At 39.2% G+C, this 16,071-nt stretch overlaps 1 protein-coding gene across 1 annotated transcript in view; it reads right to left on the bottom strand.

Annotated features, from left to right (window-relative positions):
• Positions 1-11,293: 11,293 nt before the first annotated feature.
• efnb3b (ephrin-B3b) overlaps positions 11,294-16,071 on the bottom strand; it is a 76,618-nt gene continuing 71,840 nt past the window's right edge. The window contains exon 5 of the mRNA XM_016510949.1: positions 11,294-12,137. Within this exon, the coding sequence (XP_016366435.1) occupies positions 11,716-12,137 (422 nt within the window). The 3' untranslated portion in view covers positions 11,294-11,715. The remainder of the gene's footprint in view (positions 12,138-16,071) is intronic.

Below are 16,071 nucleotides of genomic sequence, written 5' to 3'. Positions count from 1 at the left end.
TGGAGGTGTACGGGGGGGGGGGATGTAGTTACGATTGGGAAAGAAAAAATGTGCGATCAGTTATTTTTGGACACGCATCATTTTCCCTACAAAGGAGCCTGGCAGCTGCTGCGTGAGCAGGAAGGAGGTGCAGGGGTAGATGGGGGTCTGGGGGGGAGCCGAGGAGAGTTTGGGTGAGTTTGTGCTGGTGGACGAGAGACCCACCTTCAAGCATTGTTTGGAGAGAGAGAGGGAGGGAGGGAGAGAGAGGAGGAGATGGAGTGACTGAAATCACAAATGAAAAGAGGAGGGGGTGTTACACAGAGACCACCTGTTTTGTTAAAGAAACAAAAAAAACATGTTTTGAACTGATGAATGAAATAAAAATATTTCCCAAAAATGTTTTTTTTCGAAAAATGAACATTTATAATTAGTGGGCTTGGGGATTTTAACAAATCCATAACTATACGCATTAAACTCTAGCGTGTAATTCGTCCATTTGTGCTACAGACATGACTACATGCGCCATGTTGAGGAGAGGTGTGCTATTACTTTTCTAATCAATCTAATGATTTTCACCTGGAAGAGAATAAAACAAGCAAAAACATCCCATAGACTTACGCCACAAGAAGGATGTGAGTCATATCTAAGGCTAGAATACATAAGGTAATTTATGCCTTCTCTGACCCACCTCTAGTATAACTGTATACAGTGTACAAACTGCTGTGTAAAAAGCATTTACTGTACCACCTCTGAGCAGCATTAAACTGTCTGTGCCACCTTTGCATTTGGCAATAAGGCCTTAGGTATGGGCTCTGTTGACCAGAAAGGAATTACCTCTAGAAGTGCCCTAACAACCACACAGCAATGTACTGGCAACCACCCAGAGCCAACCAGTGATTGGTTGCATAAACTTGCTTAAACTACACGCCGCATGTATCTAACCAAAAATACAGTAACGTATATCAAAATATTATTTCAGATTTCATAACATTTTAAAATGTAATTTATTCCTGTGATGGCAGAGCTGAATTTTCAGCAGTCATTACTCCAGAATCCAGTCTTCAGTGTCACATGATCCTTCGGAAATTATTCTAAAATGTTGATTTTGTGCTCAAGAATAATTTCTTATTATTATCAATGTTGAAAAGAGTTGTGCAGCTTAATACTTTTGTGCAAACTCTGATACATTATTTTTCATGATTCTTTGATGAAGTAAAAAAAAAAAAAAACAGCATTTATTTGAAATTTGTTACATTATAAATGTCAAGCCCAAACTTTTGAACTGTATTGTAGATCTATGCCAAGAAATGATCAGGATTTATTTTTATTGTCCAAAACCCCACTTGGCCTAAGGCGTTTCCAAACTATTGGACTGCGCTTTCTGTTAGTCAGTGTTTTTGTGTGTAAAAGTGTGAGGATTGAGATCCATATGTAATCTGTTGAGGTTGGAGACCTTAAGGCTGCCAGTGGCATATATGGAGGAAATTCTAGGTTCAGTTTAGCTAGGCTGAAGAGATTTAGGGCCTGCCCAACACGGGACCTTAAAGTGAATCACATCATACATTCCTGGATGGTAGACTACACATATACATCTGCCTTCTGCCACAACGATCGATAAAACCAAGTGTGTGTGTGAGAGGATTTAAAAGAATATCACCAAACTGCCCCCATATCTCCAAAAACACACTTTTTGAGGCAAAGCGTGACGGAACACCTTTGTCTTTCTGTGGCCCAGCAGCACAACCTGGACACAAACACATACACACACACACACACACACACATTCCTTCTCTGAATGCAGCATTTGGCAGTATTTGAGGCTGACACTGCTGATGTCATTTGCAGCAATGAGTCATTGGGCCCACACTCCTGCTGTGTGTACTGGGCCCCTCACACACACACACACACACACACACGCGTCTCGAACCAAACATGGGCCCATCTTTTTGCTTCCCTTTGCATCGGAAGTCATTTATTTATGACTGTGCCCAGACAAAACAAATATCCCTCTTCTCTTTTCTCCTCTTCTTTTAATTTAAAATTTTCTCTGTTCTCTCACTGTCTCTCCGTCCCCCTCGCCGGTTTAGCAAGCTAGCACGACTCATTGGCCCTCTGGACACACTCTATTCTGCCACTCTATTGTCGATCCGACAGCCTTTGTTGTATGAAGAAAAAGAGACCCCGCCGTTCTTTCTCTCTCTCTCACACACACGCATTCCACAAGCACAGAGGTCAAAGGGTGCAGCTGCCTCAATAAAGCAACGGGAGTGTGTGTGTGTGTGTCTGTGTGTGCGGGGGAGTAAGGGAGGTGGCAGATAAATTTTTACTTTTTTCCTCTTTTCTGGGCTGAAAGAGCGAGTGAGGGTGGGGAGATGAGGGGACGCAGGGCAGCTATTCTGCTGCTGAAGGACTCTTGTCAATTGGGGAATTTTTGAGAAAACTTTTCAAATTGAATTGTGAAGCTTTTTGGGGGTCCATTATTGTCACATTGTTTGGGAGACCATAAGCATTTGCGCATGTCCATGAAACGATCAATTTTGTCTTGTTTTCCTGTGACATCTTTTTCAATGTTAACGAAACACCATAGAACACTTTTTCCTTTGAGACTTGAAAAATAAATGAAGAAATCCCTTCAGACGAAGGCCGTATTGATTTTTGTTGTTGTTGTGCTATCTCAAGGTGTTGAAGTGTTAAAGCAGGGTGAGACTGACCTCAGGTCACTGGGCATCAAAAGAGGTTGTGAAGCCGAGAGATGGACGGTTGGTTTAGAAACAACATGCTGAGTGGACGCTCTAGAGACAGTCTTTCTGTGTAACCTGAAAGATACACGACAATAGGGTTTAGAAACAGACAAACTTTAAGTGAACATACAAACTGACAGATGTTTAAGTTATTCTGTTAGCTTCACAATCCCCTTAAAACATTTAGTTTCCTACTATCACTGAACCACAGATGCATCCATTGTGAGGAAAGTTTCAAAAAAGAAAAAAAAATTGTGAAAATAAACTTCATTTGCAACCCATTTTACTTCCATAACGTGATGCATTTCTGAAAAAAAATAAAATAAATACAATAAAAAATTTTTTTTACAAAAAATACCATTCCAAAATTTGGAGTCAGTAAGAAGTCTCATGCTCATCAAGGCTATATTTAATTGATAAAAAAAAAACGCAGAAATAAATCATTAATATTGTAAAATATTATTGCAACTTAAAATAACTGCTTAATTTTAAATATATTTTAAAATATAATTTATTCCTGTGATGACAAAGGTGAATTTTCAGCAGCCATTACTTCAGTCTTCAGTGTCACATGACCCTAATATGCTGATTGAAGCTGCTTTGATACAATCTATATAAAGGTGACTTGACTTGATTTGATGCTCAAGAAACATGTCTTACCGCATTATCACTGTTGAAAACTGCTTTTTGTGGAACATGTGATAGACTTCTTTTAGGATTGTTTGATGAATAGAAGTTCAAAAGAACAGCATTTTTTTTTTTTTTACGGGAAAAAATGTGTTCTATCCATCGAGAATTGATTGGACCTTGAAAAGTGGGTGTTTAATACCAGAATGTTAGGTACAAATTTGCAGTGATGTCTCAGGCATCAGGCCATATTTATTTGAGCCTCTACCAACTGGGAACCAAGATGGTGGGGAATGAAGGTCAAGCTCACCCTCGAGAGCATCTTGATGTATCCCAATCACTTTATTTGTGATTATTGCTGTAACCTTTACATTTACACAAATATAAGCAATCTACAGTGTATTCAAGCTACACATTTTGTCACCTCTGGGACTCAAACCTATGACTTTGGCATTGCTAGCACCATGCTCTACTGTTTGAGCTCCAGAAATGCTTTAGGTTGTAAGTAACTAGTTTTAAATTACAGCTTGGTAAGATTGTAAAAATGCTGAATGACCTACAACAGCAGCCTCAAACAATGTCTAACTTGTAGCTAAATAGCGGCCTTGGCAGACAAAAAGAAAAGTTGTTTTAGAGGCGGAGCTAGTTTGATGAAAGTTTGATTATGAAGAACAAACATTTTACTTCTTTAGCACGATGTGCATAATTGTTCAAAATAAGACCAGAAACTTGCGGTAAGAAAGTAATACGCCAATTTTGATTTCTCCTCGACTCGAATAACATAAGCAACCAAAGTATCAAAGATGAAAGAAACACTCTAGATATAATGTGAATGAATGATGGATGAGATCATGAGACCACCATGCAATTTTCTGTGTGAATATCCGAGGGCAAACGATTACCCATAACTCACAGCGATGTTTTCGGATGCTATCATATAGATCTAAGGTTTTGTGAGAGCGTGCGGTTTGTGAATAAAGTGGAAGGGAGAACATGAGACTGTGTGGGTGTATGAACTGTATTGTATCGGATATTCGGCTGGTATGGGTATCATGTTAATAAATTAATCATCTGAAATGAACACCCTCTGACTCTCTCTCTCTCCAGTTCTGTTGCTTTATCAGCTTCATTTTTACCAGCCAGCTGTACTTGTCATCGGACCCATTATTAACTGTAGCAGTTTGTTTTTCTCTCTCCTACAACATAAAGAATGCAATGCTTGAACGAGAGAGGGAGGAGAACATGTCGAAAGAGGGAGAAGAAAGAAATTCAGACGGAGTGAGAGAGTGAATGTCCCTGTCAGAGATCAGAGCTGTGGTGGCTGTGCATTTTTACCAGCCAGCTGTACTTGTCATCGGACCCATTATTAACTGTAGCAGTTTTTTTTCTCTCTCCTACAACATAAAGAATGCAATGCTTGAACGAGAGCGGGAGGAGGACATGTCGAAAGAGGGAGAAGAAAGAAATTAAGACAGAGTGAGAGAGTGAATGTCCCTGTCAGAGATCAGAGCTGTGGTGGCTGTGAGACCAAAAGAGAGATTAAGCAGAGGGGGTTCCTGGTGACGACTTAAAGACCCGTCTTTTCACCAGCCACAGCGATGTTTTCGGATGCTATCATATAGATCTAAGGTTTTGTGAGAGCGTGCGGTTTGTGAATAAAGTGGAAGGGAGAACATGAGACTGTGTGGGTGTATGAACTGTATTGTATCGGATATTCGGCTGGTATGGTGTCATGTTAATAAATTAATCATCTGAAATGAACACCCTCTGACTCTCTCTCTCTCCAGTTCTGTTGCTTTATCAGCTTCATTTTTACCAGCCAGCTGTACTTGTCATCGGACCCATTATTAACTGTAGCAGTTTTTTTTCTCTCTCCTACAACATAAAGAATGCAATGCTTGAACGAGAGCGGGAGGAGGACATGTCGAAAGAGGGAGAAGAAAGAAATTAAGACAGAGTGAGAGAGTGAATGTCCCTGTCAGAGATCAGAGCTGTGGTGGCTGTGAGACCGAAAGAGAGATTAAGCAGAGGGGGTTCCTGGTGACGACTTAAAGACCCGTCTTTTCACCAGCCACTTCCAGTCGACGCTGCCTACAGGTGCAATCAGAGACAGAAAGAGAGTGAGACACTTGACTTTCAGCCCTCACCTTTCCTCACCTCAGCCTTTAGAAAGGAAACGCAGGGGAGGTGGCCTGTATTTCATTCTCCTCTCCCTCTTGTTTCTCTCTATCGCTCCCTCTCTCATTTTGCACATTTGATATGCAGAGTACTGACCAGCTTTTCAAATGGCCAAATTGCAGGCGGCCAGGAAACGATATCTCGCTCTCTCTGACCTTCAGGAGGGTCCCCATAGCAACGCCGTTTTAAGGCTCCTGTGGCGACATTCAAGTCAAGCGCGCCGGTCTTTAGGATTTTTAGCCTTGCCGCCAAAACCTGTTCAAATCTGATTGTAGAGGATTATCTCCTAATTGATTTCACTCTAGGACAAGTTTGAGTTTTTTCTTTCTTTTTTAATAACACAACAGAGACTGTGCTCCTCTACTTCACAGAAAAGCACAGCTGTGATCAGCAAGAAAGCAGTTTTGTGTGTATTCATGGTATATTAAAAAGACTTAAAGCATAAATTATGGTAAATATCTGGGTTTTTTTTTACAAATAATTATTATACACACGCCCACACACACAAACACACACATACAAACATTAATTTATTTAATTATTATACTATTAAAAGAATGTTAAAAGACTTACTTATGCGGTAACATTTATCTCACGCCACAATAATCTACTCACATTAATGGAGCAATGATTTTGTTGCGAGGTCAAATCCTTGTACTTCCGAGTCTTCGACTCAAAGCGAAGAGTTCTCCTAATTGATTTCACTCTAGGACAAGTTTGAGTTTTTTCTTTCTTTTTTAATAACACAACAGAAACTGTGCTCCTCTACTTCACAGAAAAGCACAGCTGTGATCAGGAAGAAAGCAGTTTTGTGTGTATTCATGGTATATTAAAAAGACTTAAAGCATAAATTATGGTAAATATCTGGGTTTTTTTTTACAAATAATTATTATACACACGCCCACACACACAAACACACACATACAAACATTAATTTATTTAATTATTATACTATTAAAAGAATGTTAAAAGACTTACTTATGCGGTAACATTTATCTCACGCCACAATAATCTACTCACATTAATGGAGCAATGATTTTGTTGCGAGGTCAAATCCTTGTACTTCCGAGTCTTCGACTCAAAGCGAAGAGTGACAGCTTAAAGGGATAGTTCACCCAAAAATGAAAATTTGATGTTTATCTGCTTACCCCAGGGCATCCAAGATGTAGGTGACTTTGTTTCTTCAGTAGAACACAAACGGAGATTTTTAAATCGAACCGTTGCAGTCTGTCAGTCCTATAATGTCAGTGGATTGGAATCACGGCTTTGAGAGTCATAAAACATACAGTTTTATGACCCCCCCATATTGATGAAATATATGGAATATAAAATATAAATGTATTACATATGATAGATAGGTTAAAAATGTATCTTGGTGGGATTTCAACACAATTTTTTTTAAAGTGGATGGCAAGCTGCAGGTCACGGGTGCATGATGAAATGTCAATGCATTAAATGAATAAAACGTAATAAAATGTCTATTATTTATCTAAATATATCATATTTATACGATCAAAATTGAACACTTGCACAATTTTATCACAAAATATTTTTTTTCCAAATAATGTGAAGATGCTATAAAATTCATAACCTTTTAATGAATGGTTAGCATTATTTAAAATTCTGGGGTACTTAAAAAGGGTTTTAAGGCTTTTTTTTAATTTCTTTTTGAATGCAGATTGGATGTATTTGTTGCACTTTTTGAAGTTAATCATATATTTAATTGAGGTCCTATGAGTTCAACTGGGGAGAAAAGCATTCTCAGAGACAGCAATGATTTTAAATGGAGATTAAAAGAAGACTTTTGCTTTAGCTTTTATGACCTCAAACATGTCTTATTACAATCTTACCAAACATACTTATCTATACAATCCACATTCATTTTATCACACATTTTATCACTAAATTCTTGCAAAACCTAATTATCTACGCAATCCACGTGAATTCTATCTCTCTATTGACTGTACGTCAACAATTGTCTAATTTACTGAGGTTTCATTTTTAACCACGGAAACTGTAGGAGAAAAATCTGAGACACAGTTGAGAAATTCCCTGAGCAAGCCGTGGGCAATAAAATGCTCCTCTGGGTCATTAAAGGTGTACAAGCACATTTTAGAAAAATGATTACGCAATAAAGATGACCGCAGAAGCCTAGAAGGACATATTTTAAGTGTTTTTCTTTCTCTCCCATGTGTTCTAGAACCTTCTCCTTCACACCTAAATCACATTACACCAATGAGAGGATTGTTGCATGACTTAAGCGTTCCCAGGCCAATAATACGGTCGTCGTCTCTGCATCACCTGTAACTGTGTGGAAACCTCATGGGGACAATCAGTACCAGATTTCGCGAGTTTTCATAAAAATGAAATTGTTGCCAAAAGGCAATGGTTGCTTTGGCAACTAAATGGCATTACGGAAAACATACAGAAGGATCTAAAGGAAAGCAATAAAAGAGAAAGTGAGATACAGTCTTGAATAACTAATACGACAAAAGGTATTTCTGTGCACTTAAAGAAAACATTAATTTCTTAACTGGCAATGGATGGTGACTGTAAAAGCTAGTGTTTACTTTAGAGAAGATGAAATACCAAGAAAAAGAGATTGATGGTGGAGTGGAAAGAAAAATAAAGAACATTAAATGGTTTCTCTATGTCATTCAGTTGCACGTTCAGTGGAAGTCCACAAAACGCAATGCATTTGAAAATTAAATACACACACAGTAAAGAAACTCCAAGAATGCACTGTAAAGTTATTTTTTTTGTTTTTAATCAACATTTCTTCAAAGGAATGTATTAGTTGTGTAACCCTTTTAAAGGCATGTATGCAGGAGGGAAAACAAGAGAGGGATCGTGAGGGAGAAAGATGGAGGGATGGACACGGAAAAGAAAACCGCACACACAAACATGGTGGTTTACAAACGTCTGAACACATAACTGGAGAGGAATGGAGGTCTTTAAAGTGGCCGCCACCCGCTGGCTATTGGCACAGAGAAACACGTACACACAACTGAAGCGTTCTCTAAAAAATACACACTTTGTGGTTCGTCCCCGCTTGTATCTGCGTACAGAATACTGGTCCCAGCGTTCGTGGCGAAAGCAAGTTCACAAAGAACCGCTCGATGTTAAAGACAGAAGATGGACCTTTCTGAGGCCAGATGTTCGATAAACGAGACCTAAAAAGGGAGAATGGTGAGCAGAGAGAGTTTGTGTCTTCTCGTGTGTCCTCTGTGATCCGAACGCAACAGTACACCCTCTGTGTCGGTCCATCTTTGAACGATGTCCACGTGTGTTTCGGACATACGCGCACACCTGCACGCACACACATGTATCCAAGTCCATGTGCACAAGGTCAGAGACATGGCTTACGCTGATTGTTTTAGTAAATGCAACAGAATTTTAACCGAAATCAAATGCTTAAATATGTATGAAACAGCCCACGAATACAACAGCGCAGAACAAACGTAACACCTCCACATTTTAGGCAACTTGATATTGAAGTAACACAATCCAAATTTGCGTGTAAGAAGAAAACATCAATGTGACAGGAAAACAATGTCATGTTTCTTTTTTCTCACAGTCTCGATGCACCAGAGTGATACAAAACTAAATGCTTTTGAGAGACAAATATTGAAGCTTTCTAGGCAGATTGAAAACAGTAACAGATTGTTCAAGTCCCAACGTCAGTCACAAATCACATCTGCAAAATAAGACCACCAACATATTTGGGTATGAATGGCTTGTTATTATGTGCGTGCATGCGGTGTATTTCTTAGCGATAACGTTCTTTTACACGCATACAAAACACACTGTGACAATGGTAGTGAAACAAAACACAATTTGAACTCCTAAGGCCAGAAACATATTCTTTGCAAGTATGTGGACGCTAATGTTTGGTCAACACATTGCAAGTGCAAGAACTTATGTGACTTGCTAAGTTTAGTAGATTTTTTTTGGAATAGTATACTAGCTTACTACTTTTGCTACAGCGCCTTGCACATTATATGTGGAGGGGGGAAAAAACGACCACAGATTAATAGTCATTCCCTAGTTTTTCTTAAAAAATGTCCATAATAGGTTTCAATTTAAATAAAATGAGGGAACAAATTAATAAATTGTGGCAACAAATAAGATTTCTTGTTTTTTTCCACCACATCTCACCTGTGGGGCTTCTTACTTATTATTTATTTGCTACTAGGTAAAGTTAAGTGTTTCCGGAACAGCACACTAGTATACTATTCTTACTATGGAGCCTCGCACATGACATGCAGGAAAAAAAATAGATAAAATGGCCACAAATTAGTAATTTGTTCTCATAACTTATTTATTTGTGACCACTTTTTGTTAATTGGTTCCCTCGTTTTAGTTTAATAGTGGCCATGTTGTACTAATTTGTTCCCTCACCATCATTAAAACAACAGAGCGAATTAATGAAACCAGGCCACAAATTAAGAACTCGTGGGAACGAATTCTTCATTTGTGGCAACAATATCTTGTTTTTCCCCCACATGTCATATATGGAGCTCTGTAATTACTATTTCTGCCATTTAGCTAATTTTCCTCTGCTAATTAGCTAAAGCTAGTCAAAGGCTGTATTCGTAATAGTATACTAGCTTATTAGTATGCCGTTTTAAATTCAACCTTTGAATAGCTTTAGCTAACATTTCAAAACAGCATAAGTTAGAAATAGTACATACTATATGACAGACATTTTAAGAGTAGTATCCTACTCAAATTCAGCCATTGACTAACAGCAGCTAACTAGCTTTGTAAGATTCTTTCCCAAACTGTTGATCTGCCATGTCAGAGAAAACTGACCATACAAGATGACAGTTTATGCTAATATGTGCTGAGAATGCAACTGAGTTCTGACACAAGCGTTTACGATCACATACTTGTATAGAGTATATTTCAGGCCTAAAAGAAAGGTTTTCATTGGCACTAACAGAGATACACACACACACAGCTAGTTACAAGGCTGCATGATTGAATGTGTGTGTGTGTGTGTGTGTGTGTGTGAGAGAGAGAGAGAGAGAGAGGAGAGAAAGAGAATGTGAAAAAACAACGCTAATCATGGCATTTGTTGAGGTAACCAGCATATATGCCCAATCAGAATGGCTTTTGATTGTGTTTTGGAGCTGTGCATGTGTGTGTGTGTGTGTGATGAAAATCTCTACAAGAGCTTTTCTGTGTGCCATGGCCATCAAGTCATTCTCCGTCTGTGTGTGTGAACATGTCTACTAAATTGAGACGTGTCTGATACTCAAGAATCTGAAATGAGTCTAGAAATATTTCCACTTCACTTCATGTGAACAAAAAAGAGCACTGTGTGTCTTTAAAGAGTAATTCTGTGTCCATCTATCCTGTTGTCCATCTGAGAGAATGAGTTTCTTTCTTCCCCTCATCTGTCTCTTTGTACCTCAGAAGACCATTGGGCCCAAATCTGCCTCTTCCACAGCTTCAGACGAGTTTATTGAAAACCTTTCCATCCCTCTCTCTCTTCTCCTTCAATCAGCTTTCGACTTTCCTTCTCTCCCCCTACACACGTTATTAAAATATACAAGATTCTCCACGCCACTACAACTCCACCAATCAAACACATGGGTCCTAGATCACGTGACTGCAGCCCTGTGTGATGACTGGCTGAATCAATGGCCCCTCCCCCTTTCGAAGGAGTTTAACACAAACTAGACTGCTATTTGTGAGTAAATGTAGCATTCGAAGTCAAAGTTGTCTTTGTAGGTTTGGACAGGTTGAGTTTTCTTTTCTTTTTTGTGTGTTTATAGTCTCAGTTTTTCAAGTACATCAGAAAAAGTTTTGATGCTTGTGCTCCAGAATGCCCCCCAAAAAAGGAGTTCATGTTTTTTTCAGTTGGCTGATCCACTCCAGGAGGTCTTCTCTAGCTTTAAGAATTTTTCCCCATGTGGGATGTCAGAGAGAGGGAGGCCCTCACATCAGGACATTCTCTCGCCAACAAAAGGCCGAAGTTGGGTGAGTTTGCGAAGAATGGTAACACACACACACACAGACATACTCGACCACGAACGGTCAGTGTGTCGGAGAAATGCGTGTGAAGGTAAAAGGATCTGATCTATTGGGGTGCAGACTTTGGGGGTGGGATTTAGGTCGTTGTTTAAGGTCGGTGTGGTGTGGTCTTAGCAGATGTTGTCGGTAAGGTTGTCTCCGGTTCTCATACTTTATAGTAGATGTTGGCGGGACTCTGAGGGGGCATCTCCTGTACGATGTAGACCGGATGGCCGTAATCCCCGCTCACTTTCTCGTAGTGCGGGCAGTAGGCGGAGTCAGAAGTCCGCAACGGGATGATGATGTCGCTAGGCTCCGAGCCGTTGTTGTTGCCGCCTCCTACACCCCCGACGCAGCCCCGTTTGGGCGAGGTCAGGGAGGAGAGGGAGAGGGGAGGGTGGTGTGATTCAGAATGCTTGGCGTGTCGTCGTCGGTAGCACACCACGCAGATCACAGCAGTGACAAGCAGTAGGAAAGCTGAACCTCCTGCTGCACCTGCGATAACAGCGATGTTGGAGGGGGGGAGAGGGCCGTTTTCTCCACCAGGACCTCTAGGGGGAATTCTGGGATGTGTGTTGTTTCCAGCACCTGCAAAACAGAGAAAAATTTGATCAATTCAACAGATATATAAAGACACTCCATATATGTGACCTGCTCCATCATTTTGAGTCATTTTGACTCAAATATATTTATTTCAAGATTTCAAGAAAATTAAATAAAATAATTAAATATGTAATAATTCAATGATTATTTCAACATCATTAATAATAATTGTTGAGACAATGGCCTCTTTTTCAGACTTTTTTTTTTTTTAGGAGTTTAGGAGATTTATTCTAACATACACTACCGATCAAATGTATGGGGTCAGTATGTTTTTTTAATATAATAATTCTAATAATATTTCCCAATATTACTGTTTTACTGTATTTTGATTACACACATACACACACGCACATATATCTAATAAGCTATGGATATTGAATGACTTTCAGCAATGCAGCAATCTGTCACACCATATTAAAGAGTGACAAAACAAAATTTATTGTTTGAATTTTGTAATAAACTGGGCAATATGAAGGCTACAAATTCATCAAAAATAACAGTCAAAATTCAAGTTTTTCTTGCTTATAATCACATTTCTCCACAAACAGCTCACCGTGATATCTGCCAAAATTATAGAGTGTGTCACATATTGCTTCTTTGAACAAACTTCGACATTAGATTAGTTTGCATAAGTCCCCTAAATTGATGTAGGGGGCTTGGCTTGCCTTGGCTAAACAGTTTTCTAAAGTTCAGTGCTTTTAGTCAGGGAAACTTTTCTGGATTGCATGTGGTGATGACACCCATTAGTGAGATGACCACCTTTAACTTGTTCCTGTATTGGAGCGCAGACTCAGAGAAGTGCCCTCTGACACTTACATGAGTATTAGTCTGATGTAGCGGGTTCATTAGCGCTGCCACATCCTGCCCTCTAGCATCTCCTTCCTCTGTCTACCTCGTCATCTGATGTGCTAGTTAATGACTTTAACCAATCAAATGGAACAAATTAAACGGGGCCAGTCATCTAACACTTTGATTGGCTTGTTCATGTCCTTAACAGATCAGACCGAACCAATTAGAGTCCTCCGTGTTCACTCAAACTGTCAGAAATCAGAATAAAATTTGGAGGATTTTGTAAAGTACTGGACTTTTCTCTGAACTCGCTGACCAGTGACTCACATCACAATGAGTCAAGGTGGATTAGGTTTCCGCAAACATGCATGATTTGGCACGGGCGTAAAACACGCAGTGTAAACCTGTGGTCAGCCACTGCAGTCTGGCAATGAAGATGTGAACCGTAATCATCAGACCGTTGAGTTGAAAAATAAAGATGAGGGGATGAGTATTTGGACACAGCATTAAGACCTGTTCACAACAAGTATGAAACGGTTCAGTGACAAAGCACAGACAAAAGGTCTATTCACAATGAGAGTAAACTGGAAAAACCTTCCATAATCAGGCAAAGTTTAATCTCCAGTATGAATAGTTTCATAGATTCATCCATGCTGAATATTTGCCCTCTGTGTGAATTCGCCTTTACAGTGCTTGCAGTTGAGGCCACGCCATGAATTATTTTTAATATAGCAACTTTTTTTGCTGCTGGAAGTTGTTTATCATTATCAATTTATTATCATAAAAGCTGTTAAACACTCAGAGGACACACCAAGGAGCAGCAGCTCTAAATGTTCTCCTCTGTATTAATAAAACATAATAAATAAAAAAAATGTACACATGGAAATATGAGCTGTGGTTTATGTTCTGCAGCTTTAAACACTGGAATCATGTATTTAGCCTCTTCTATGAACAACAGCTGAGAGTGCATTTTAATAGATGTGGGATCTATGAGGCTATATTAGTAATTTATCTTTACATAACGGGATTATGGCGTGTGGGAGGCATTTCGCAGGGGAAATGAAAGCCAATCTAAACACTGTGGCTTGATTGGGCTCTTTAAGACGAGGAACCTGAGGAAGTACAAAACAACACATTAGAGATGTGCTAGATAACCACCACATGGTCATTCTCAAAGGTGGACTGCCTTATTATTAAAGTCTTTATAGGTTATTAAAGGGGCAGTTCACCCAAAAAACAGAAATCTAAAACTTGTAGGACTTTCTTTCTTGTGTGGAGCACAGAAGGAGATGTTGTGCACAATTTCCAAGCTGCTGTTTTGACACATGTAGATGAAAGTAGTCCATATGATTGTGTGGTATATTTAAGTCTTCTGAAGCAATATGATAGCTTTGAGTGAGCAACGGATTGTTATTTGAGTGAGTTTTACAATGTAAATCTTGCTCTCTGTCCACCATCATGTTTGGTTGTGCATTATGTGGGGTGTTTGGTGACATAAAATTTGCTTGAAATGGCAACTGAAATTAATTTTCAAAGAATAATTACTTGATACAGTCACTTCTGGCTTCTTGATTGTAACATTTGAAACATTTTCTGTAAAGCACAATAAATATTGTGAAAAGTGCTTTACAAGGCTTGAAATATAACCGTTTTATGGACTCCTTTCATGATACTTTTTGACAGCCTGTAGTCACTGTATACTTCTGGCGTATGTAAACAGACAGTTTGAAGATTTATCAAAATATTTATCAAAATTTTGTGTTCTGCAGAATAAAAAATTGTTGATAACACAAACTATAAACAGATTGGAAAGGTGCAACAGATTTGATTACACACACACATTAAATACAAGACATGGACCAAATGACCATTGTGCCTACTTAGCCGGACATAGCTGATGTTTCAGTGTGTGTGTATATGTGTGTGTGCAGTTGTGATCTCTACGGGAGACAATGAGAGCCCCTGCCGAGCACGGGAACAGTCAGAAATACAGGGATCTGACTGCAGGCGCTCTCAATTGGCCCATCATTATTCTTGACACAATTCCTCTCGTTTTCCTTCCTCAATTCTCTCTCTGTCCCTCACTCCTTTCCTCCACCTCCTCCTTCACTCCGTGTCTTTATGACTGTCCATGTTATTGTGCTCGTGATGACCTGCAGCCCCCCCAAACCCACCTACACCCTCCACCACTCCAACTGATGACAGCCAGACAGCCAGCCAAGTCAGATAGATAGACAGACAGACAGACAGACAGTCAGATAGATAGACAGACAGACGGACAGACAGTCAGATAGACAGACAGACAGACAGTCAGATAGATAGACAGACAGACAGACAGACAAACAGACAATCAATCAATCAATCAATCAATCAATCAACATTTATTTATACAGCACATTTAAAACAACACAAGTTGACCAAAGTGCTTTACATGTCTAAAAATTAATCAAACAAACACAATACACACAATATCCATCACTGATCAATGTCCCAAAAGATAGGGGCAACTGTATGCCACAGAGTAAAGGTGTGTTTTCAACACTGATTTAATTGGTTATTGTCCTGTCATGTGGTTCTCAGTTCTGTTTGCTCATTGGTTGATTCTTGTGATGTGACCCATAGTGTTTGCTACAAATAGCCCTCATGTTCCCACTGTTCTTTGTCGTGTATAAATGTATGTACATGCTGTCGGTGAGTCTAGTCTGTTCATGCTACGTCAAGTCTGTTCGAGTCAAGTCTGTTCGATAGATTGATTACAAAACTATACAGGTATTCAAGGGCGGCTTTAAGATGGTTTAGATCCTACCTGTCCGATCGCTACCACTTTGTTTATTTAAACAGGAAGTCATCTCAATTATCACCAGTAAAGTATGGAGAGTCACAAGGATCTGTCCTAGGTCCTCTGCTATTTTCAATATACATGTTGCCCCTTGGTAATATCATTAGAAAATACGGGATTAGTTTCCACTGTTATGCTGATGATACTCACCTATATATCTCAACAAGACCAGATGAAACTTCTAAATTATCTAAGCTAACAGAATGTGTTAAAAATGTAAAAGATTGGATGACCAATAATTTTCTCCTATTAAACTCGGATAAGACAGAGATATTACTTATTAGACCAAAA

The sequence above is a fragment of the Sinocyclocheilus rhinocerous genome, unplaced genomic scaffold (assembly GCF_001515625.1).
Source record: "Sinocyclocheilus rhinocerous isolate Xijiao unplaced genomic scaffold, SAMN03320098_v1.1 scaffold865, whole genome shotgun sequence".
Lineage (NCBI taxonomy): Eukaryota > Metazoa > Chordata > Actinopteri > Cypriniformes > Cyprinidae > Sinocyclocheilus > Sinocyclocheilus rhinocerous.
This window is presented reverse-complemented; position numbering and strand designations above follow the sequence as displayed.